Source organism: Periophthalmus magnuspinnatus, chromosome 17, assembly GCF_009829125.3.
Source record: "Periophthalmus magnuspinnatus isolate fPerMag1 chromosome 17, fPerMag1.2.pri, whole genome shotgun sequence".
Lineage (NCBI taxonomy): Eukaryota > Metazoa > Chordata > Actinopteri > Gobiiformes > Gobiidae > Periophthalmus > Periophthalmus magnuspinnatus.
The window spans coordinates 6,011,756-6,037,923 of NC_047142.1; the positions used below are offsets into that span (position 1 = coordinate 6,011,756).

Sequence of the window (26,168 nt, forward strand, 5' to 3'; positions counted from 1 at the left end):
TATTTGTGTTACTAAAATGGGAAGTTATAAAGGTGCAAGCTGCAGTACTATGAATGTACCATATTAGGCATGAGTAGATAATGTAAGCAGGAGATGCAAATGAGATTAGAAGTGGTTGTCATGGTGACTTGATGTTGCGCAGTGATGGTTCGCTGTAAACCTGACCACATTTGTGGTATGGCCGTTGCCAAGCAGAAGGTGCTATTATGAGGGAGTGAGTAGCGGAAGAGAGAAATAAAGATGTTAGATGTCCCATAATGCATTGCGGCTGCTAACTTGTGTTGAAGTGGCTTTGTCTGTCCCAGTGACTCGTCAGCGCTAGACAAACACACAGGTAAGCATGCAGTGTGGAAATTTACACATCTTTTTTTTTTAAACGTCTATAGCTTTAGCCAACTTTCAAATTTATTGAGTTGTTTTTGTTATGTTATTTTTAAGAATTGTTTAAAACTCATTCATTTCTTTTGTGTAATGAAAACTAAAAAAAAAAAAATCTAAACTGCAATAAAAAACAGCTGTTTGTATTTTAAAACATGGAAGTTAAAAGGATGTCCCTGGAGAATCTTGTTTAATGTTTGCAGTACCAAAATCAAATAGTGTGCATAGCCGCACACACACGTATGCACTATGGTGTCACATGGGGACAAGGCACAGTGCTATTTCCTCTCTATGTATTTCAATCCGAGATTCAATTGCACCTGCCTGCCCTTACCGCGCTTAAGTGGAAAGAAGTTATGAGAAAGAAACCAGGCAATCAGAAAGGGAACATGGTTTTACTGCATTTATTATATAGAGCCCTTGGTTTGGGCCAACATCAACTTTTTAGTCCCAGAAAACCTTTACAATTGCTTTTATATGAGCAATGACCCGCGGACACCAAGGCACCCACCAACATTGGTTTGCTGTCTCATTCTTCCTCCAAAATAAACTTAAGAGTGAAGTGACTTAGACTGAATGCAAGCACCCCACTGTGGAGCTTTCTGTCGCACTGTCTTGTGTTGCAGTTGTTGCTGTGATGATCTGTAATGGGAGTGTAATGTGTATTTGTGGCCTTCGTGATAGATGAGCCGTCAGAGCTTGGCACAGGGAGGCTCTGGGACATTTCTTCAGTGGAGTGAGAGTTCAGATCAGCCAGCCCGTGTCATTTACAGAGGCCTGGGAAATAGCACAGCGCTGAGATGATAGGAAGCTTGAGGTGGAAAGTTGCATTCACCAGGGAGGAGGGAGAGAAAATAAGGACGTACGATCGTAAACAATTTCTATTTTACAATTAGACGCAAGCTGTTTACGTTTAGATAGTAGTATGTTATATCTTAAAATTAGGAGATGTTGACCTTTACGCGTAAGAGTGTCGTCTGATCTTGTTTGCACGTATGCACTGGGGAAACGAGAGTTGTCAGATGTTAAATGAGGATAAAATGGTGGACAATACTATACTTTATTCATATTATTAAATTAATTTCACTATTGGCTCAATGTGCTGCAAAAATCAGATCAAATTCAGACTTTAGTAGTAGGTAATGTGGCTGTAGGAATGTGTATGGAATACATTACATGAACAATTCAAGTACTTCCTCCTCCTCTGTCTTATGATAAAAAAGGACATTTTCTGTTTGTTTCTGTTGATGCCCTCTGTATTAAATTATATTATCTATGTTAAGCTCTAAATCCTGCTGTAGTCAGTGATCAGTTCTCATAGGTACACACTCAATGTCTGTGTGTAAATTAAGTGGAATTCCCCTTTGTATTTTGTGGTGCACTCACTCTTCTCACTTCCTCTTTTCAGTTGCCTCACACATTATTAGCTCATGCATGCACTTTTCAGTCCACACTGCACAGAGCTTGTTCTTCGATACTTTAACCGCTTGAACAGCTCATTGATCAACGCCGCTCTTATCGCTGAGTTGCACACGTGAAGCAGGAAGTTAAAACACAAGATTACACTACAGATGTAGAAATGAGAAGAAGGAAAGGAGAATTGACTTTTTTTTTTTTTTTTACTATTAATAGTGGCATGGTATAGAAAAAACTGCGCTGGATTAGCTACACTTGTTTGAAAATGCACTCAGTGATGTCTTCGCACTGACTGAGTTAAATTGATTGTCAAGCACAAAATAAAAGCAAAAGCAAGGTGCAGGAGAATGAGGGAAATTCCTTGTCCATCTCAAAGTTTCACAGGAAACTAAGGGCCTTAGGGGGTTGTGACTCTTACCAGAACAGCACCAGAACTCTACTACTTACAATTTCAGTTGTTTCTGATCTGTATCTACAGCCATATATTTTACAGCCATAGAGCCAGGTTTATTGATAATATCGCGTCCGTGAATGTCATGCTGCAAAATGAGCTGATTAAAAATAAAAATGGAACCAACTTGTGTTTTAATATTTCAGTTAAGTTTATAAAGTGCTTATTTAACTGGCAGAAGTCATATTGTAAGTTATGTTGCAGTTTCATTTAATTTTAGAGTTGTAGTGTTAAATGTTTAAATGCCCAAATGATTATAGTGTGGTTGCTGTATGTCTTTTGTGATGTGTTTTGTGTTTTCAAATGGCATGCATATCTGGCTAAGTACAAGTTTTGATGTTTGGTACAAATGCTGTTGTTTTATTTTGGATTCACTATTTTTGCACCAAAATTGATTTGGTTGAAAGGACCAAAGCTGTGATTCTTCCGCACTCCAGCACCTGGGATTAGGGCTCCGCTGTGTAAATTAGATGTGACTTATCACTGGCTTTAGACTAAACAGAGCGTTCCGAGAGTGAATGCAGATCCAGTGCTCAAAATGGAGGCAGAAACATGAACATTTTATATATTAAGGAAGTTCTAAAAGCAAGTGTCTTTGATTTGCTAGTCAAGAGGTTAATCATCCTACATAGCATTTAGACTGCTCTCTTTGTCAATGGAAGTGTGGTTCAGACTGGCAACGTTATCAAGGCTGGTTGTTCCCTTTAATCAAAATCAAATGAAGAGAGTCACAGACAATATGCGAGATCGGACAGAAAAGTTGGCACCAGCACGCTTGACTACAATCTGTAAGCATCCATGGCGACTCCAGAGCCAGTGTCTCCATAGCTACTGGATATTGCAACATCAGGTCCAAATCAAATTCCTTTGGCTTTCCTGCTTTCCCCCAGATCGCAACATGTCATGGCAGGCGTTTTTGTGAAACCACAAAGGAAAGAGGACAGATAGATTGAGATGAGAGACCACCGATCTGCAGTACTAGTCTAGTTTCATTTTTAGCAGTACTTAACCTACTTTGGTCTGGCTTCTTTCCCTGCAGTTTACTACATTTTCTGTTCTGTGGGTTTTGTGGATTTAAACTGATGAACTGCAATAGGCTGGCTACAAGTCACTTCTTACAAGTGATTGCTAATGCCCTTAGCAACCACATAAACATAATATTTTTTGGCAATATGCTATTACATCTGTCTTTTTCATCTGACGTTGAAATAGTTGATATCTGTGGGGGGAGTTTGTGGTAACTTTAGCCCATAACTTTATTTTAGAAGAAATGTTTTTGACATTCATTATACTTACTATTAATAATAATACTGTATAGTCCATTTATTATTTATATACTTTATTATCTTACATATAAACACTGCAAAACATAAATAAAGTATTATAATTTATATATGAAGGAAATGAAACTTATTACAGCAGCTGTCATCTCTTCCACCATGATGCCACTCAATCGTTTTCAGATCTGAGTGCCAGATTTGAAATCCTGATTCCCTGTCAACATGTTTACCCCTGCTGTGTGTTTATTTTCCCTCTAATTTACTTCTTCCTGCCTCCCTTTATCTTCCATCTGTGTTTTCTCAGTTTTCCCTCTGCTTTCTTGCTGCCTAGATAGGTGAGGGTAACGCTGCTGCTGCTGTAACTGAGCCAGCACTTCCTCGTGTTGTTTTAGGGGGTGGGCGGGTGCTGGGGGAACCAGGGGGGCGTGGCCAGACATTAGCCAGAGGAAGCGAGGGAGGGTTGAAGGGACTGCGGGATCTGTATGCCGGGCCAGCGCAGTCCCTCCTCCTCCTCCTTCTCCTCCACAGCTGTTGCTACTGCCGCTGAGCAGAGCTGAGCGAGCGAGCAGCACTTTCTCCTCCCCAGGCACCAGCAGCGGCACACAGACAGACGATCCCCCGGCCTTGAGCCCCAGCGCAGCCCAGCACCAGTGAGGCAGGGGAGGGGATCCACTATAGCGCAACACTCCTCCTCTACTTATCCCTCCCTTGCTCTCCTTCACTCCCTCTCTCTCTCTCTCTCTCTCTCTGTAGCAGACCGTCCGCGCCGCTTGGCTCCGCACAGCTCCCTCAACTCATTCGCTGCTGCTGACACCACCGCTCACCACTCGCTTGCCTCTTCTTCTTCTTCTCCTTGCCTTTGCTCCGCTCTGTGCCCGCCTGCCCGCCTCCTGCCCTGAGAATGGTCCAGCCGGTGCCTGGGGGTCTGCTGTCGGGGCCTGTCTGAACATACGCATAAACAGTTCCAGACTAGCCGAAGCGCAGCAGCAACCACACACACAAGTCGGAGAGCTATGTGAGAGGTAAGAGATTTAGATGAGAAACCCTCCTCTCTGTCTCTCTATTGGGTCATCTAGATCTTTCCCCCATGCGCTGCAGTCTTAATTTTTTTCCAGCATAGGTAGACATTTGGGAATTAGTCTGTCTGCCTGAGTGTCTCCTGTCTCCTCTTCAGTATGCGGGCCACAGGATCCAACTGTGACAGCTTGTTTTATAGATACACATCCACATAAACACCTCGTCCAAAAACACATTCTTGGCTCAAAGTAGACAGCCACACAATAGCTTACTTCCTCGGGGTAGCGCTAGTTAGCAAGAAAAATTTTGCTGGTGTGCATGTGTGTGTGTTTTGGACAGCCACGGTCATTCCAGGAAGCAGAGGAGAAGAGGATCAATAGATCGCCCACTCAGCTTTCATTCCCTTCGTCTGACTCAACACTGGACATGTTAGGAGTTATCCGGCTTAAACGGAGAATGTGCATATTTTGTCCTTTCCTCCTCCAGCACACAGTGAAGCATGGTCCTGCATGTGTCCCGGGCCTGTGTGTGTATACGTTCTGAGGTAAACTCCCGCCCCGCTGCATGTAAATTATCTGTGACATGTGAAGCCGCCGCTACCTTATATGGAGCGCACAGTATTTCAGTACAGTTGAAAGTGGCCAAGCATTCCGGGTCGCGGGAGGAGAGACTGTGTAAGAGGGTGACTGTCTGTGGGAGTGTGTATGTGTGTTTAGTGCATGTGTGCGCTACTAAGTGAGTGTTTGCATGCGCCTGACAGAGGGGGAGTAACTCAGAAAGAAAACTGAAGAGGAAAAGAGGGTTAGAGTCGAGAAGACACAGAGACGTTCAGAATGGAGCAATATCACTTATCTATACAGAATTGGATATAAAAGTAAGTAATTCTTCTACATTTCGAATACTTTGTTGTGTGTGTGTATGTGTTATTGGTCATGATTCAAAGTTCATAGCGTAACTAAAAGTTCGGAAAGTTACTGTTTGAGGGTTATTGCTAGTAAATTTATTTTGAAATTGTAATGTTGCTTTCCTCTCAGTAATCCTGGTTTACAACTTGATTTTGCGTGTCGGGTTTTTGTTATGCGAACAGTGTAAAGTTGCTATTTGTTATGAATAGAATTGTTTTAGGTTTTGGAATACAAACACACAGTCGTAGATTATTTTGCAACTTTTGTGAACCCGGGGGCACAGCTGCAGGTTGTTGTAGCGTTCCTGTCTGTGAGAATGGTGTGCAAATCGAGATAAGACTACTGTGCAAGTACCTCATGTGTGTAAGAATGCTACGAGAAAGACTATAATGTACCCTAGAGACAAGATTATGTGGATGACTTCATGTACCCTTGCAGGTTAAGGTTTATTAAATAAGAGATTCTTCATATATATCTACTGTGTCTTACTTACACAATCATAACATTTTGACTAAACATTTATTCTGGAATTAAAAAAGCATATTGCAACATGGCTAGATGTTTGATATATGAGTGTGGGATTTGTCTCAGTAAGAACCATTCCTGTGGCAAGGCTTTTGGCAATTGCTGTGAAGACGTTGCCTCTAGTCATTTCTGTATTGCATAGGGAACTCGGCGTGTCAGTCCGTACATGGAACATCTGTGCAATAAGAGGAAATAGGCAGGTGAAGCGTGTGTTAAAGCCGCTTTAGATTTACAGAGGAACACATGCCAACACAAGCCTGTCCTTGTTTTTCTATATCGCACTTGCAACAACCCCTCGCAATTGGCAACCTCCCTCTCCTTTTAGACAGCTCTATAACATTTAATAACACACTTTTGTCCTGTCTCCTTGCAGCTACCTCGCAACCTTGTCAATGCTTTCATCTGATCGCTGCACTTAGCACAAAGCAGGCCTCAGATCAAGCGGTGGTCGGGAGCAATTATAGCATGTAGAAAGAATTAGTTGATAAATATGCAGATAAAGAAGCTAGCTTACTGTAATATGTTATGTCTACATTTTTATTACTCGGTAACACAGACGTGGTTAGCACATTGTTAGGCATCAAAGCTATTGTCACGGGCATGCATAGGGCACCTCTTATCACCTGCCTGAATGCAGACGGCACTAAGCTGTGGTAGACTGAGTTGTTTCCATCCTACTGAACCCACGCCTGAACAAACATGAACCGATGAGCCACTCATTACATCCTAAGTCCAACTATTAGCAACAATGTGCCCTGACTTCACCACAGATTTGTATACAAAGTGTGCACACAGAAGCATAAATTAGCATTTTTGAGCATTTTTGACTGCATGTTTCTCTATTTACGGTAAACAAGAGCTTGTATTGTCTTGGAGAAGTCAGCTCCCAGTGGAATCAATAGGCTTTGTTTGCTGTGCGGTTTCTGGGATAAGAGTCACTTTCTCTGCCTATGCCATTCACCCCAATGACATACCATTCAGTTAAACTAATAGTTAAGACACGATGATGATTATGGTGGTAATAGTATGGTGACGACATTGTACTTATGAGGTAATTGCTGTCTGCTCGGACGGCCTTACCTTTTATTGAAGCTCTTGTTTTGAAATTGTTAAATAAAGAAACAGATGATGGCTGAAAGCAGATATTCATGGTATTCTTATCTCCACCTACAAGGGTATGTTTTTGCTGGCATTAGTTTGTTGACTGGTCATTTGGTCTGTTGGCAGCATAACTCAGGGAGGAAAGATTGGATTGATACTCACATTATCTGAAAACATGAGTCATTGCCCAGGACAAAAAACATAATTTAATTTCACAGCTGGGCCAAATGTATTTGTTTACAATTACACCACTGCATTTAAATTGGTCACAAAGGTCCTTAATAAATCAATGGTTGAACTTGCATCCAGGCTACTTTTCCAAGTTGCATCTATAATGCCAATTTTTTTCTCCAAAGATCTTCAAGAGCTTGTTTTTATTTTTCTGTTAATGATACATAGTTACAATGAAAACTACTTTACTGCCTGTAAGACCTGGACACAACGTGGCTGGTGTCCATATGTATGTAAGGAAAGTGCTATGAGAAGAAGACGCTCACGTGTCTCTGTCCGCTGCCATGTCTGTGCGTGTGAAGGTCATTGGGGGCAGTATTGACATGCTATATTCTGAGCACATGGAGCAGCGGCGGCAGCAGCAGCATGGCCCTTGGTGTAGCATTTCTCCCAGCATCCTCTGCTGCTGTGACCTACCTCCACCTCTGTCAATATGCTGAAACCACTTTTTTACTTACCAGCAGCAAGCCAAGAAAGAGGGCTACTGCATCTCTTTTTCTCTGCAGTCAAAGCTGAAAATAGAACACTTTTTCTCTTCTTAATGTGGATGTCAAGCAGTGTTGAAAAGCTGTACATCTTTTTTCAGGAAGTCTTGTCATAACTGTCAACCACACCCTTTTCTTCATGTTGTCTAGCACAAGCTCTGGCAGTTAGTCACTACGACAACTCCAGGACCAGCCCAGATTAGTAACAAGCATGTTTTTTTGACCGCTTTTCAATCAGTCGGAACATGCCCCCATGACAAAACACTTCTCTGGGAGTGCAAACATCCTGGCACCATCCATCAGTTCTAATCGCTGGCAGGTTTCACACATACTTCCAGCGAAGTTGAGGCAAGGAAGATTTATTTTATGACTTGTAATCAAAACAAATTAAAAGCGCAAGCCTCTGAAATGTTTGCGCCATTACTGCATATACTGGTGTCATATGACCAAGAGCTGATATAGTGATGTTCTCGTACTGTAGAGACACGCTTCCTCTTTTGCTGTAATGTTTCTACCACGTGTCATAAACGGGATAGGAAGCACATGGGTTTTCTCTTCCGCCATCTTTGCTCCGTCCGATAGTTGACCTTGCACCAGCTCGCAAGACCTTGGGAGTCCTGAGGAGAGCAGCCGTGGATGCTGGAAGCTTGGTCACTCGGTCATATTGAAGGCAAATGTATAGAAACAGTAGGGGAACAGGAAGTATCACCCCAAGACAAGTTACTGTTTAAACAATCGCTGCGGTCAGAGAAGTGGATCATATTTGGCAGTCGTCTGTTGAAATGAATGCCTGATATTTAAAGTGGAATTAGATAGAGGGAGTGGCGTACTGACAAGAACCTCCATGGAGATGAAAAAATCAATAGCGGATGGATGCCTATGTCCAGACATGATGGATCATAATGAGCTTTCATTATTAGTCAGACACTGTCTTACACAATGCTTAACTCTGGAGCCCTTTTACGTATGCACTGTCTGACCACTCTAAGCCATAGAAACAGATGTTACTAGTAATCTTACACTTGACAATTAATCCTTAGCATGCAATTACAAATGGTAGTAAAATAAATAAACAAATGGGTGTGCTATTTATTTTCTTCATGTATATTGATAGAGTACAAATGCTTTAGTGTCTTAGATACTATACTGTGGCAATGCAACATCAGCGGTCTAAAAAAAGTCCATACTATGCTACACAGGCTGTTTATGGTACACTGACCTTATGTTAAGTTCAGGATTGCACATTAAAATAGTGCATATAATTACTTTAAACATCAAATCATGCTTTTCTCTAAAATTGATAGTATTTTTCATATGCTAATTTATTTGCCATTTGTACGGTAGTTAAAAACACCCTGGAACAACATGTGCAGGAAGGTCAAAGTGCACCATGAGAGATGTTCATTTGAATCATAATTTATCCACCTGAAGACATTGCATGAGGTTTTGTGTGTTTATGCTGGCAGAGCTGTTGTGGCTGTTGTGATATGGCTATGCTAACACTCCAAAGGTCATCTGCAGCAGCAAAGGGACTTTTCCTGTCTGGGGTCATTTAAGGTGAAATCCAGATTTTTTTCTTCGGTTTCTCTTTCTAGATCATATACATAGTATTAAGTGCTAGGTCACTGTGACCTGTGCTCCACTGCTGCAGGGCTGATATGGCGTGTTGCAGTGTTGCAGTGCCGTAAAGTTAGCTGTGGTTCACAGCGCTGCTGAACGTGCACATGCTGGTGTGGGATAAGCGATTTCTCTGCGCAGGGTGTGGTGCCCTGCCCGAGTGATAAGAGCAGAATGGGCCTCTGGAGCCACTCATTCACATTCCTCACAAGACTTTGTCTGAAATTAAGTTCATGTGGTTTTGTAAGTTTTGCAAACTTGCTTACTATTTTTGGTCAGAGAGACCCTTCTTTTGTGATGTTAGAGAAAAATACTAAATTCCTGATGATAATGATTCTGATTCTGATTCAGTCTTTTATGTATATTGTATGAAGTGAATCTTGTATACCGTACCTCGCATTAGTTTAATGTCTCTTTGCACAGTGCTGCATGCAGGTCAGACCCACTGGCTCCTCCCTCGTTCTCACCTGGCGCTAAGCCCAGAATGTTGCTGCAACTCTCATTGGTCCACTCTCCCGCTCCACTTTGCAAGAAGGGAAATGACTAACCCTGGCTGACTTCCCCTCCTGCTTTCACTCTCTTCCTTTCACTCACCTCTAAACACATTAGCCATGGCTGCTTTCGCTGTATTTGAGTGTAAGTGATACAGGTTTGATCTGATTTTCCTCCATCACCAGAAATGCACAAATGTTGTTAATGTTGTTTTGTGTGCTTTTCTCTTTGTGAGTTGTGTGTCGAGTTTGTGAAGGGTGGAGGAGAGCTGTTTTAGCTAACACCTCTGCATAACTGACATACATCTGCTTCTTTCCCACAGTCTCTTTGTGTTTGCACGACTTTAAGCAGGCTATAAACTTGTTCTAAGATATGTAACAATGATCAGTGATCAGACTAATTTTTCTCCATCTCTTTGCCTCCAGAGGAAGTGCCTTCCCTGATGTCTGCTGCAGCTTTGACCTGCTTCTCCGGCTGAAGCGCCACCCTCCCCCCTGCCTCGCTCGCTTGCTGCCGCGGTAACCTGAATCCAAGGACAGTGGCCACACCTTCATCTCTGTCCCCCAGTCCATCTCCAGCTTGTCCTCACCGACCAGCCCCCGCTGCCAAGTGCTCTCCACTGAACAGCCTTACAGCATCACCCCAGCCCGCACACTCTCACCCACCTGCCTTTAACTTTAGACCATAGGCCTCCATTCAGTCCTCAGTGCCCTTAACCTCCCTGTGGCGGGCTACACACAGACTATCACCTTTGTTGCCTGCTTCACTGCACCTAACTGAGGGCTCCTGTCTCCTGTTTGACACATTGTATAAGCTCCCATCACTAAAATAAAAGTGAGGTCAGAAGAGGCGCCTACGTGTTGATAATCTAAGGACTTCATCCGTGGCTCTGTCAGGACAATGACCCAATAGCATCCACAGCTAACAGTGTTCTTCATCATTTCCCCCTGGAGCTCTCTCAATCTAAAGAACCTTTGCTTGAATGTTTCATTTCACCATCACAGGCAGCAACAAGAGAAAAACTGTGGATTAAAACACTCAAGGTACTTTATTCACATTTGAACAGCTAGGAAAAGTTTTGTGCTTTCGTGTTGCCATGGCAATGAACATAGCACACATCCGTGACACCAAGTGGCTGACCCTGGAGGTATGCAGAGAGTTTCAGAGAGGCACATGCTCACGTTCAGACCAGGAGTGCAAGTTTGCCCACCCGGCCAAGAGCTGCCAGGTGGACAACGGACGAGTCATCGCCTGTTTTGATTCCCTAAAGGTAAGAATAACACAAAGCACAGTTATTAATAGGACATCTGGAGGACATATACACACACTGTTTGGGAAGTGGTTTGAAATATATGGAGTAACAAGGAGCAAATGGTATTAGTCTGGTGTCTGTATCATGTACCACACCATCTGGCCACAGCATGTGCTCCTCTTCACTGCCTACTTCTGGTCAGGTGACTGGGACATGTGACCACAAGCAAAGAGGGAGGAGGTCAGAGCTCTCTCAATTCAGGAAGCTGAAGTCAGGCGATTGTGACACTGCTATGTGGAATTTTCGAGGACAGACCGAAGGCTTTTGGCCAATGTTTACTGCAATTTGGGAGGCATTTTGAGTCCGTCAACCACATTTGCAGCCGATTACACCATACACAAGTCAGACTATGTGAATGCTCTGCTCCAGCACAGCCATAAATAATGAAAACATCATTTGAAACTGAGCAGCTCGTAGCACGATACATAAACAACGTGCAGAGATAGTGTCATTGAGTGCATCCCAGTCAGTTGAACCACTTCCTTGCCATGTATGTGTGGCTAACATCAGGGGCAGATTTGGGGCACCGCATGCAGTAGTTTTCCATTTTTAGGTCAGAGCAGCAGAGACACACTTTCTGTTTCTCCCCTGTGTAATTTCACAATCAGACTTTTTTATCAAGTTGAAATGGGAGGAGCTGCACTGACATATGCAGGGACATGTTGTGTGTTTTTACAGCGGTGGTTATTGTTGCATGTTGTAGTCGGACAGGGTGAGGCTGAGGACATGTGAGTGAGTTCACTTAGACAGCATTGTGGGCCACATGTGGACAGTGAATCATTGTTTGACCCCAACTTGACTCTATTGTTTACTGATGAGATGTGCATATGTTCAGCAGTATCTCTAATGCTATACCAAAACATGTGATCCAAGTGAACAAGTGAAATGCCACATTTGTAATGCTTTATATACGACTAAGAATCACAAGATCAGATACTGTGATGGTACTCTAGTTAGACGTAGTTATTATGCAGCTTCCTCATTTAAGAACTTTTTTTTTCTTTTTTCTTTCATACAACTTATTCTTTCCTATTGCTCTTCAATGCTCTTTTTACTGGGGATGGAAGGAGACAGTTCCCATGTGAAGAGACGAGACACGAAATTGGGTCCACAAGAACTAGATGAGATTTTGACAAAAATCTGAAAATATTTGGCCACATATTTCTCATGGACTATTTTTGCTTTTTTGAACTGTGACTTCTCAGGAGATGTATCTCATGAGTGCTTTTTTGTCTGCGCTATCGTCACATTTTTCACATGTGTGCAGAATCTCGTGGCAATTTTATTTTGAGAGATCTTGTCCCTTTTCTTACCATCTAAGAAAAATGCCATGAACAAAGCATTTTCAGAAAGGCCAAAGAACAAATAAATACATACATAAACACATTACACTGATACAATTCAATGCAGCTATAGCATAATAACTATTACAATACATATATGACTTTTTTAGTGCAACAATGTACAGTCAGAGAAATGAGTTTTGTAAAACCATAACATTATCTGGGGGCGTTTACATTTCTTTTTACAATTTGAGAGGAAGGTCAGCAACTGGAAAGCACTTGTAGGCACGTTATGGAGAAAGTTGAGGTCTATTTTGGTCGATTGGACTTTTCCACAAGGACTTGTGTATTAATGTAGATAGGCGATACTTTTTACCCGTTCCCTTCGTGTTTTCCACTCGTAATGAAAAACAGAGCAGGTCTCTGAAAGCCACAGTGGAAACAGCAGTAAAGACACAGAGAGGTGGGGAAAGAAACATGGTGGAAATGAGGCTAGGAGGCTGTTGATAGGTTAGAAAGAGAGAGAGAGGAGAACAGGCCTAAAACCACAAACACAGTCATTCACTCAACACTATTGGAATTACAGCTATACATTTAAAGCATACAGACCCATAGAAAGAGTATTTAGCTTACCAGAAAAAAGCTAACATTTTTGTATAGAGATGGAGAGCATGTGAGTTTTGCATTCTTGAAAACATTTCTTTCCATAATAGTTGACAAATGCTTAAAATAATTTGTTGGTTAACCGCACTCAACCATTTGCTGTGGCAGTGGAAGAAGAATAGTAGTTGTAGTTGAGTCGCGTATAACTTTCATCTTTAATCAATGCAATTTCCATTCTACTGTTTGGAGATTCATGAAACTCAGAAAAGAAAACTGACTGAAAGCATTTAATTATTATAGCTTATAGTTTATGAGAGGAATAGTCTGCTTAATTGAGTCACCTAATTGTAAAGTGGTGTGCATGTTATTCATGTCCCTCACACAGATGCCCCGTCTTGAAATCGCTGATTGCCCACGGGACAGAGCCGACCTTCTTCTGTAGAAAAGTGTATAATTAGAACAGGTCTCACATGATCAGCAGTAGCAGTAGCAAGCAGGACACACCCAAACCCTGTCATCTCCCCATCCGCCACGCTGCCCCACCACAACGTGTGCCCTAGTCTCAAACGAAACACAAAAAAAATTTTGAAAAGTGGGTTTTTATTGCAAGATCCTCATGTGGAACCCAAACAATCCAATACAAGATATAATGTGGTTATACATGTATTTTCCACATCACAATACATTAATAACACACTGTGTGTAATACAAAACCAAGGGCTTATATTTGACTGCTTTGAATCAACAGTGGTCCATGCCTCATTAACACCGGTGAATACATTGTCAATAGATAACCATGCTTTACCATGCTTTGTTTTTCTTTTGCTTTTTTGTGGCTTTCTAGTTTCTCCAATAGCAACTAGTCCTTTAGCCACTGGGGACGTATTTTATTGAAGTGTTGAGTGTGTGATTATTTGTGAAAGGGGAAGAAAAACCTTTGAGTATAATTATTATGGATGCACCGATCCAGCTTTTTCAGTTCCAATACTATAGTTTTAATTATTTACTGATACCTAACATTAACAGATGCCAGTGCCAAGACTGAAAACCACATTTATTTCCATTAAACAAAATAAAACAAGATAAAACTGATCCAAATGTGTTATGTAGCTGTTGTTTATCTCTCAAGTAACCACAGACCAACTTTGTGTAAATAAGACTCTCTAAATAGTCTAAATAGTCTTATTGCATCAATTTATATGTCCAAACAGATAATCAGCTACACAGATATTTGGAACGCGAAATCTGACCCAGCAAATTTTTCATTATCAGCGATATTCAATGCCAGTATCAGATCATTGCATCCCTAATAATTCTTAGTCATTTATAGTTTTACACACCTTACACTTTACAAGCTTGGCAAGCTTTTGAAAGCGCCACGCTGTAGTTATTCATTCACTCCACAAATGGTGATGGCGAGGTGCTTGTGTGGCTACAGCTGCCCTGGGGTAGAGTGACAGAAGTGAGGCTGCTAATCTGCGCCTTAGTCATTCATGAGCAAAGTGGGTGAAGTGTCTTCGGCAGCACTTGGTTTGAGTAGGTTTTGTTGCACGTGTTTTTGTGGGACAAATGTAATCTTGTAGATCTACCTTGAAGCTGTATGTGTGGGCATTGAACTTGACCTTAACCCCATGGAGCATCACAGCGCTCTGCCTGTGGTCTGTGTAGCTGGTGAGCGTGGGGCAGACAGCTTAGCAATGTCAAAGCTGTGTAAATATTTGGAGAAGGATAATGGCTGCCTGGACTCCCTGATGTTAAAGTCAGTTCCATGCCTATTAATGGTTAACTACTAGACTGGTTTAGGCCATTGTAAATCTTCTCAAACTACTGCTTACATTTGGAGAAAAGTAGAGTTTAGGCTTCAGAGGTGACCTGGTGTACATTATTAGGGCTGCATGACTCGGAATAACAAATAATGATGTGATTGACATGATGTATGGAGAAGCGTAGTAGTAGTGAGGTTAAAATAAAACTGGAACTTTTCTTTGAGCTAAAAAACAGTGTCTATGTATGTTATTTGTTTTTACTGGGTCATAATCATAATATAATCATAGACTGTATATATATGAATGAACACAGATAACCCGCTAGCCGCTGCATTTCAAATAGGAAGTTAGCATGAGCGCTCTTCCAGCAACATCTTGTTATTGAAAAACTGTCGTCCCTCCGTCTGTAACTGCTGCTGTCAGACTCGTCATTTTGGTTCTAAAATGTTCATATTAACCAGCACTACATTATCCTACATTTTTATTTCACTATTTTGTCCATAAATCAAGATACGAACATTAATAACAGACAAATCAGGTGCAATTTTTCCCCAAGGTCGCTCACGCTAGCGTTAGGAACAGGTTTGATTGACCTCTGCTAAACCAGCAGTGCGAACGTGAAGGAGCGTTACCTTCAACAGCCTGGCTCCGGATTGGCTCTTTGTTTGCTATGATATTCGCGGTTGGAATATATGGAACTTGGCTCCAAATTCACCCCTATTACTGCTGTTCTGGAGCCGAACATTACGGGTGATGCCACACTCACTTCGTCCACTTTTTTATCCAGTCTATGGTCATAATATTGTTACTATGATTTTGTAATAACTATATTTAACAGTAATATATAATATAAAATATTGTAGCAGTGTAGTAGCCTGCTAATAATATATAAATATATGTTGGAAATGAGCCAGTATTGTTACCTGGTTTAAACTTAACTTTTCATTCACTTACTTGCTTACTAAGTACAGATTTCCATAACGTTGCCAAACCCATTAGTTTACACAAGCTTGAATACACTAGCAGAACTATCATGCACATCAGCTCCACCCACTACCAACTTGTTTTTAACTGTCTAACGCGAGTCTATTCTGGTGCGCTGTATTTGCAGTTGTTTTCATTCTCCACCCTTATGTAGGGAGCTGCTTTTACTTGATTTCCCGCTCAGTCTGGTTTCTTTGCCTCGTTGAGTCCTGGCCACACCCACCACTGGACAAGATGGTTCACATTACACCATCCGAACCACACAGAAATGAATAGTGTGGCAGGTCTTGACTGGCACAAGTAAAGTTATGATTATTGTGACTTATCAACCTTTTCCATAATTATTAGATCATTTATTTCACCACATAACCACAGTGCAAAAGCATTCATAGGATTATAAAAAGAGGAATATCCATATGAAAATAACAGAAGAAACATTTTTTACTTCAAGTGCTCGGAAAACAGTGACCGCTGTCAATCCACTGGCATAATCTGCCCATGCGCAAAGTATAGTGCACTGACCTAATTATGGAGGGAAATCTCTTTGCTCTTCTCTACCTTTGACTGTCTCAATGGTAGAATCTATATCTATATCTGCTCACTCTCCCCATTTGACGCCATAGCCGTTCTAGGAAGTCTTCAGACAGAATATCTGTATTATTTTTTTCTTTTATTTTATTTGTTGTCATGGATGCTAACGTAAGACTCACTGCTATTAGTCACGATGCTAAAACCAGTCAGCTGCTAATTACTACTCTCACTAACGCAGTTCAATTTGGATAATAACTTAAACAGTTGTTCTCACCAGCCCGACGCACCTTTGCTATCAAGTCTTAAGAGTAAAGGGAGTTGAGGTAGTATTATTATTATTAAAGTCTGTTACTAGTGTGTGGCTAGCCAGGATTGCATTCTTTCTTTTCAGAGGGCGGGTATGAACCATGTATTTATCTATGTGTGGCTTTCTCTATCATCCCCTCCCCTTCGTCTGCATCTCTATCTGTCTTTGCTCTGGCCTTTGCTAGCTCTGTTTTGGCAGTGTGTTTACATTCAGTTAGCTTCAAAGACACTAACTCATACATACAGTGAGCAGTGCACAGCCAGGCCTCTTGTGGGGTAAATATTAGCCGTGTTGCTAAGTCCACACTGTGTTTTATGACCTCAAATAAATTATACAGCCGCGTTCTGGGCAGTTAAACTAACACGTTTTGTACAAGCATATGGCTACAAGTTCAGAAAGGCTAATGCTTTGGCACCATTGTCACCCTGTCAGCGGAGGCTATGAATAAATCGTACCTCAAATTGTTGTTGTATGGCAGCATGCTTTTTTTCGGCTCATTTTTGATGCAACCATTCTCTTACTCTAGTACATGTATTCAGTTTTTTTATTTTTAAATGTTTTTTTTATTAAATGATATATTATTTCCTTGTGCCTCACTATTAATTATATAATTTTTGTTTGACTACAGTAGTAAAAAAAACAAATTAGGCATGACTTTCAAACTGTACTTTTATTTCAGTATAATTGTTGATCACACCACTCCCCATTGCACTCTTTATAGTCCTTAGTATCATTTAGCCTCAGTAACTTGGATCCTTCTTAAAGCAGGGCAAAGGCATCAAACTTGTACCTTGTTGTTGTGCCACATTCGCAGACAATCCGAGCGCTGTGTTTGTCTACAGCCACAGATGGGCGTGAGGAATCCAAAGACGTGTGATCCTCACATTGCTTGCTCTCAGGCTCTAAGCCAAATTCTGCACCAAGAAAAACTCAAAAATGAAAGAAAGTTTGAGGTGAAAATTATAAACATGTCATTAAAAACGTGTTATCTTGTTTATCAGATGAAATGTCTGGACTCGAGGTCTCATTCAAATTCTATGCCCTGATATATTATGCCAAAGGTACCTGCAAGACTCCATGGAAATAGAACGTTAAAACCTTCCTTTGAACATTCTCCACAGAGTTATGTTTTATGTCATATTGTGGAAGATTATTGCCAAAGGTACAACATTTCCATGGAAACAAGCTGGAGGAGGCCCTCCTCCAGGCCAAATAAGAGTCAGGTTTGTGGAAAAAGGTGCAAGCCTGTTCAAAGTAGTTTTTAGTTTTTTATTTTTAGTTTCAGTAGTACAATATACACAGCCAAAATGAAAAAAAAACATGCTTTTATTTAGTAAAAGTTACACTGTGGCTTCAAAGTAGACCATAGACATGTAGCTAACACGGCAAAATGGCACATTTACAGTTATCTTGTATATTACAGTTGTCATAGACTAAATAAACCCACCTGTGTCTCACTGTGGTCCTAATGGAAACTAATGTGAAGATGATGTGTTTAAGACATCGAGCGTCACTAAACAGAAAAACACTGAATCACTATACAATCACAATCACGTTTCCAGGTTAGGACATGATTTATTTGCTACATCATCACTTCAGTTTGTAAAAGCAGCACAGGTGTGAACAATCAGAACAAAATTATTTTATTTACAGATGTAACTTTTTTTATTGTTTGTAAAGCATCTTTGAGTGTCCAAAAAGTACAGTATAAGCCTGATATTATTATTTTATTTTGTTATTGTTGATACTGTTATTGTAACTATAACACAGCATTTCAATAATCAGTAACCTAAGCTCCAGAAATCAGATAACGGTGATACTTTGGTGTGAATTTAAACATAGCCAGTGTTTCTTTTTCTCCCACTGGTAAGAGATTCTGAGTTGATATAGGATCTACTCTATATAAAATATCATGGTGGCTTTCAAGCTAAGACCCTTTTGTTGCCTCCTACAGTAGTTATTAATCTTGGTGCTTTGGTCTTGGATAGAGGCCAGTGTGGACCAGAGAGGAGCTGCTTTGATTGTGCGTGTCAGACAAGCCTGGTTCTGTGTGTGTGGGGGCTTGTGTGATGGGAGATCGCAGTGTGTCTTCTCCTCTGTGTCAGCCGCCGCCATCACTTCACTACACTGAGCCCTTTATACCACTGATACAATCTTTACTGCTGTGGGACATACACTATAGGCTCGTGGTAACTTGTGTTGTCGTCTCAGCTTACTCATATGGAAGAAAATAGAGTCTAGTATAATTTTTAATGCAGGCAATATTAAAAGTATTTTTGGTAGCGTCACGAGCTGCAGATGTAGTTGGTTTATTGCTGGTTTATTAATAGTAGTTGTAGCCATAGATTGCAGTGGTAACTATTTCTTACTGCTGTTGTCATGATACTAAAATTTCAAACTTGATTTTTAAAGAAAAGGATTGATATAGATTTTGGTAACACACTGATTAAAAAAAGTAACTCTTTAATATTACAGTTTGGTCTATGCTAGTCTATATTAATCCAAACCATTCTAAAACTATTCAGGAAAGGTTCAGTTTTGTCATATTTATACAATGTGTGCAATATCTATACCCGTTGAATAGACCAGAGTATGTAGTTCCAATACTAGTTTTTTATATTCATTATTATCTGGTTATCGATTTTTTTTTTAGATAATTCTATCTTTAAAATTACTGTGACGCACACTTATTTTTCTGGTATACAGCACGATATATTGCTATAGAGAAATACTGCACTAAATGATAATATTGAAACTACTTAATGCTACTATTTAAGATGTAAATAATGCAAGATTATCCCAGTAAACCATTTTTAAATAGACTGTTTCACTAAAAGACATGAGCTGCAACAAATAAGTAGCAAAATGTAACAACAATTAACCATAAAAAGGGACTTATCCACCCCTCCGCAAACTTATCATATTACAACAAAATAACCCAAATCTCTGCACGTTTGCAAAGAAAAAGTACTCATGATAAATACTGAGGCCCAAAATATATTGTTCTAGCTTTCATATATTGATATAGTAATTATCGTAGCAGGCCTATTGCATATATTTATCAGCTTATACTTGGGGATACATGTTGAGACTACTTCTCCCATGCTATGCTACTGTTGGTGTGAACACAACTGCAATTGATAAGTTAATTGCACATTTGTTTACTTAAATATTGGATAGCGGTGTTTGACTAAACCTCAGATAACATTAACATAATTGCTATTGTGTTAAAGGCAAACAGTGAAAAGCTGTAGCACAGTTTTGGTCCTGAGCCAGCAGAAAAAGACAGCTCAATAAGTCCAAGGATTTGCCGGATTTGCAGCTAAAAGGTAGCGGCCAGAGGAGCTAATACCACAAAGAATAGAAAAACATTGCTATTGTTAGAACCAATCAATCATTATTAGATAAGACTGAACAACAATAAAATGAAGTGTCAAGCAGCAGAGGTGGGTTGTAGTTGGCTACATTCACTAAAATACATTTACTTGAGTAACTTTTTGATGAAATTGTTCTTTTATGAGTAAGTTCCAAGTCTTCATACTTTTGGTCATTCTTCCCACTGCGGTGTCTCTTACAATTTCTCTTTCTTGAGTAGTAGTGGCCACAAATACTTTTTAGCTCGACATAAAATCTGCTTTTTGATCTGATTTTTAAGTAAATGTAATTGTATGGACAAAATATAAAATAATGCACTGAATCTGGCATTATTTAAAGGATAATCGATCAATCCTCTCTGAAGGAGTGGGGCAAAATTAAATGTTCAAGCAACCTTTTGTCATTTTTGGACCTTTACTTTACTTTGTACTCTTTGAATAATACTATACTCCAACCTGAGTACATATTTAGTTACTCTACCCACTATTGTAAAGCAGAACTGCACGTACTCTGTATAGTAACTGTAATTAGTTCTGTGTGTCTTCTTAGCAAAACACAATACCAGAGCTGACACAAATACTACCCATTCTATATCCTTCCATCACTACTACTTCTACCGAAAGAATGATAATGATTTTTGACAAGGCTACCGATACTTGTACTTCCGTTACCACGACTACTAGCATTTCAACTTTGCAAAGCCCTCGCGCACGTCGTCCTCATTTAGTGCCTTTAGCGTTATCCTCAGATCAGACAGGTGAGGCTGCTTCAGGGCACGGCGTGTTACTTATACTTGGATTCTCTCAGCACCCTTTCAGTTTGGCCGCTCCCTCTGTGCTCCAGCTGTTAGGGCCATCAGTCAAGTGTTTTGTGGCCCTCCTCTCAAACGCCAAGGAGTCAGTGCCAGGAGCTGAGACGTGCAATGTCTGCTCTTGAAAGTCATTAAGTCTCTGCAAAAACATACTTGAAGTCTGTCCATCCAGCTTTCTGTTCACAAGTGCATTCCTTCGCATAATCAAAATGTCCGGGCCTGTTCTGTCTATTGCTAATTTCGAGTATTGCAATGCTTATGTAAAAATAAAGTGGAGCATAGATTACTTCATGTTGTTTATTTATTTGCTCAAAACTATAACAGGACTGTTGTCTGTTGCCTCAAATTAATCTGGAATCCACAGAACTCGCTCTCACTCACTGGATATTTCGTTTTTTTCCTTAATCTGAAAATTCCAGTTTATTTGCAGGCCCGATCCACTACAAAATAGGAGAGATACTTATGTTATAAAGGGACCATTGAATGTAGTTTGTGTTATGTGTTTTTTGAAGGAGGTGAATGCCAGAGTGTGACAGAAGAATGATTCTATCTCTATTTTGTGTCCTTGTTTTCAACCTTGAACAGCTGCACCACCCGAGGTTTAATTTCACTAAACTTGATTTATTTTCTGTGAAACCAACAAGGCTTTTTATCAGGTCCACCGCATTGCAGATCATACATTTTTATGAACTCATCGTGGTATATTGTGTCTCTGTGCCAATCGTACTATTCACTCAAGCAGATTTTGATGAATTCTTAACTCCTATTTACTAATTTGAAATACAAATGTTTTATTTTTAAACTTGGAAAAATCTCAGTGTAACCTTAGATGGGTAGGCAAGATAAGAAAAATAATAAAAAACAGAGGTATTAAACATATTCTAGAGAGAAAAGCTACTATTTGTAATCGGACTGGCCGAGAGCACAGATGAGCCTGAACAAAGGCCAGGTGAGGGGACGGGGGAACAGGTTTCACATTTCTGCCATTTACTGATGAAAACAAATCAAATAAACTTGTAGATGGTAGCTTTAAATCAATTTAAAAATCCATAATTTAAGTTTGAAAGCACCATGCTTAAGCTTGAGCCAAGACCACCAACAATAATCACATGCAGAAACAGGATTAGGCCATTTGACTGTGGATTAGAGCGGGGGATAGGATTACACTATGTGAAATCAGATTAGGATATTATATGCCAGATAAATCTGTTAGTGCTGCAAACCACATAAGTCTTTCCCCGTTTCTAGTGCGTCAGAATCACACTAGCAGTTGTTTTCAAGCCAAATTGGTTACTACAAAATATATTTTTGAAAAAATTGTGAAAACACAAAAAAATCTATGGCTGTAATTTTACGGCACATGGATGTGACATAAAACAGGAGGTTATTGAAACCCTATTGCTGCAGGCTGTCCCTTGTGAATTATGTTGTCACGATTTGTTGTTGTTCATTGTAGGAGCTCAAAAATGATTAAATGAACATTCTCAGGCTCCCCGGGACATTCACACAGCACGAGGAGTGGATACCTTTCATAAAGCGCCTCAAATCAATAGAAGTGCGATGGCTGTGTTATTACTGATAATGAAAAGGTGGGAGCTAACCTTGTTAGCCTCTGTAGCAGAGTCTCATTGCACCAGAGAAGGTTGTGTACATGGAAATAGTGGAGATAAAGTCACATGGAAGTGTGTTTGTGTGGAGAGATAGTGAGGTGCAGGTGGGGGGAGGAGAGCTCTAAGTTTGGATGCACTGCTCCTGTGTACGTGACAGTTGACCTGAGGCATTACACACCACACAAGTGTGAATAACTCAAAGCTGCATGTGTTTGGATAAACCTCTGGATCTGTTTCTGCGCCTCTCCTATGTCATCTCTGTGTTTCACCCATGTCTGACATCTATAATTTGACCATTTCAGGCCTGCTTCATACGAGAACAACACGCTATACTAGTTTGGGACGCTCCCATTAGCACAGGTTTACAACCAACAAAAATGAATTATTCTTTCAACATTAGACTAAAGTTTATTTTAATATTTCAAATTGTTTATTTTTTGCCCTAAGGTTAATTAGTATCTGCTGCTACTAAACTAATATTGCTATTGTTTTTAAAGTGCAGCTCTAATCTTTATCTGTATAATCCTATTGCTCCCGATGTATTCCATGTTTTCACTTGGGCCATATTATTATTGTTGTAACATTTATCACAGATGAACACTCCCTCTCTCTTTCATATCAGCATCAGCCCCATGGTCCGATCCCCTCCCGGAGCACAGAGCTGAGCGATAGAAACATGACCTGCTTTATGACGAGCTGCCTCTGCTGAAATGCAAGTCACAGCAGCCCTGCTCTTATAGGAGATACTGCTTATCTTCTTCCCCTTGAAAGTCTAATTAGGTCGAGTCACTTTGAAACCAAGTCTTCTTTTCTTGCGTTGTGGTGTGAATTTTATTTCGTTTTAAAACTGTATAACTTTAACAATATTTGATATACATTACAAGTTTATTTAAAAGAAATAATCCCTTTGTCAAAACTAAGCAGAAATATTAGTGTAGGAAGACTTCTATGCTTTTTACTTACATATTCAGGTACACAAAATACATAGTTTTGAAAAATAGTTGTATTCTTGTGATGCCTAAATTGCAGTCTTGATTTTTCCAGCACCCTCATCCATTTATATTTTTATTCAGTCATTTTGAACATCTGTTTATGCCTGTCACAATTAGTATATAAACGTGTTGTTCAATGCATGATTGATGGAACAGTTCCTTTTTGGAGTCAATATTAATCTTAGGTGCTTTTTCTTTGTACTAGTGGGGAACTTTTTGTTATTTTTCTGTCCTAAGAAAAAGATTTCGCCTGTAGAAGATTGAATAAAAGAGCTTATATGACTCATTAAGTGTTCAGTTATTTATACAGAGTAGCTGGGGGGAAATTCCTGCTTTAGGATTATTGTGTCAGTGGTATAATGGCATTCATTATTAACATTTATTGCCTATATTTTCTTCAATATATCATAGTCCAAATTTTTTAAAATCATGGCAGGCCTATATGTGTTATATTTATCTGCATTTTGAAATACTTCATGATACTGCAGCACATCTTATAAAGCACGTAAACCTCGATTACACAATTTGTATCTTGTCTATTTTGCTATATTTTGAACAAACAGTAGACAAAGAGACCGACCGCTGGTGCTGGCCCTTTGAGTGTTTGCCGGGCTCCTGCAGAACAAAGCTTCATTCACAGCAGGCGAGGGAGAGGACTTTCATGTGTGCGTATGTTTGGACAGAAGTCAGAGGAACGCAGAGCCGCTCCACACCACAACATCATAGCACCACTAGGCCACGGCATCACATCAAAGCAGGGGAAGCTAGTACCAGACAGGCCATTCTAGTGCCAAATTAGGACCGAATCAAACAGGTACACCAAAGTAGACTGCAGCGGTTTTATGTTTGAGAAAAATAAATATCACCTGGATATTTGTATTGGAAAGACTTTACAAAAAGATCTCAAGAAGGATGAAATTAGGTGAGCTTTTTTTTTTGGCAAATAATTGTATACTTTGCAGATGTGGTATGAAGGAAGTATCACACACACATCGCCATTCATAAATTGTCTACCAGTATATCAGTGTGTACAATTCAATGGAGAAATATAGCAAAAATACTGTATGCTTATCAACAAAGATATGCTCTTAATGTTGAGTAAACAGACACAGTTTGACTAAAATCGTGATATATCTTATTTAAATAATGCAAAGAAGACTTGACTAAGTCCAAAACATTAATACATATTATGTTAAATTGGCTTTTTTGAGCTTTTAGCCACGATATTTAGTTGTTCCTTCCTCAAAAACATGCCTGGAGTTATATTTTTACTTCATTGTTTCATTAACCCATTAATCTACAGTTCTTTTCTCTGATCATTTTGCCAGTATTGTTGCATCATAAGTAAAAATCCAGACTACCAGTATTTAAGGTCCTAAGCCATCTCCCATATTCTGGGTAATATGGGTCTTTATTATTATTATTTTGTTTACTTAGTATTTTAAAATATCTCACTGTTAATCTGTTTTCTACAAAGGATGGGATGCAGCCCCACCCAGCATTCTTAACACATTTGTTCATTGTTTATTAAATCCCACACAATCTCTAAAGTAGGGCGTGTGTTGACTGTGGTTCAAGGCCTAAAAGAGTGCAACCCGGGTGGGACGTGTTATTACTACTTCCATCAGACTGCACAGTAGCCTGAAGGAGTTAAGTTCTTGGCTTAATCTGGAGTTTGGGTCAGACAGAGGAAAAAGATGATATAATATACATGAAAATGGTTTTCATTTCAATTGCTTAACTGCTATGGCAATGGTCCTCCCTGAAACTTTCTAGTCTTTGCCATGATCTTATTGTCTGTGGCAATGTCAATGCATAATTTAGTAGCTGTTTATTATTTTCAATCATTACACATTAGTTCCACAAATATTTAGCTCGTGCTATACACATATTGCCCATTTTTTTACATTTCTGTCTTAAAAATGTGTAATAATGCACTGTTCTATTCACTCGAGACTAGAGGAATGCCACATTTATATAGCTTTTGCAGAAACACAGGGATTCACGCCTGGTGTTAGAGCACTGCGTTGCCGTGGACACCGTCTCCATGCTCCTCAAGGCCACTTGTGTCATAATAGCAACCATAAACCTCAGGTTGGGGGCGTTCCTCTTCCCCTCCACTCGGATCTCTGCTTTCTTACTATCCTACATCTATGCTACTAACCATTTCTTGCGCAAGTTCTAACTTTCCCTTGACACAGCCATATCAACATGATTAATTTTATTCTTGCGATCAGGCCTTTGCTACTGTTAACTTCTCTTTGGTTGTTTGTATTCAAAATGGCAGCTGTTATGGGTTAAATCCTGCTTTAGTATCATTTGTCTCCTGGCCTTAACCTCCTAAACAAATACATAAATATATCAGTGCAGGGGTGAATCCGCCAGCCGACAGACAGGGTCATATGGGGTGAGAGCAACATGATCGCGCCTGCCCCTTCTTTGCACACGCACATGGCCCCTCCCCTCTGCGCATACCATTGTCACTCTCTGGATGAGTGCTTTTGGAGTCTGCTCCTGAATCGGCTCCTCTTCAATTGGCACACTTGCCCACTTTCCCCTCACACACACGCACTTTCTCTGGTGACAGGATGCCGCTCAATGCCAGCTTGGCCTAAGTATTGCATCCAACCGCACCACTGAAGGATTGATTGAATGCTATTATTATTATTTTTATGATCATAAAATGAATGTTATTT

The 26,168-nt window shown here is 40.1% G+C and overlaps 1 protein-coding gene across 32 annotated transcripts in view; it reads left to right on the forward strand.

Moving 5' to 3' along the window:
- Window positions 1-249: 249 nt before the first annotated feature.
- mbnl1 (muscleblind-like splicing regulator 1) overlaps window positions 250-26,168 on the forward strand; it is a 35,837-nt gene continuing 9,918 nt past the window's right edge. For 4 of the 32 annotated variants that reach the window (XM_033982528.2, XM_055228442.1, XM_055228446.1 and 1 more), the window contains exons 1-2: window positions 5,191-5,416; window positions 10,324-11,168. In XM_033982528.2, coding sequence (XP_033838419.1) covers window positions 10,995-11,168 — 174 coding nt within the window. In that variant the 5' untranslated portion in view covers window positions 5,191-5,416; window positions 10,324-10,994. Of the gene's footprint in view, window positions 335-3,957; window positions 4,548-5,161; window positions 5,417-9,940; window positions 10,043-10,323; window positions 11,169-26,168 lie in introns of those variants that run through there. The other 28 variants (XM_055228441.1, XM_055228448.1, XM_033982530.2 and 25 more) reach the window with 23 other exon arrangements.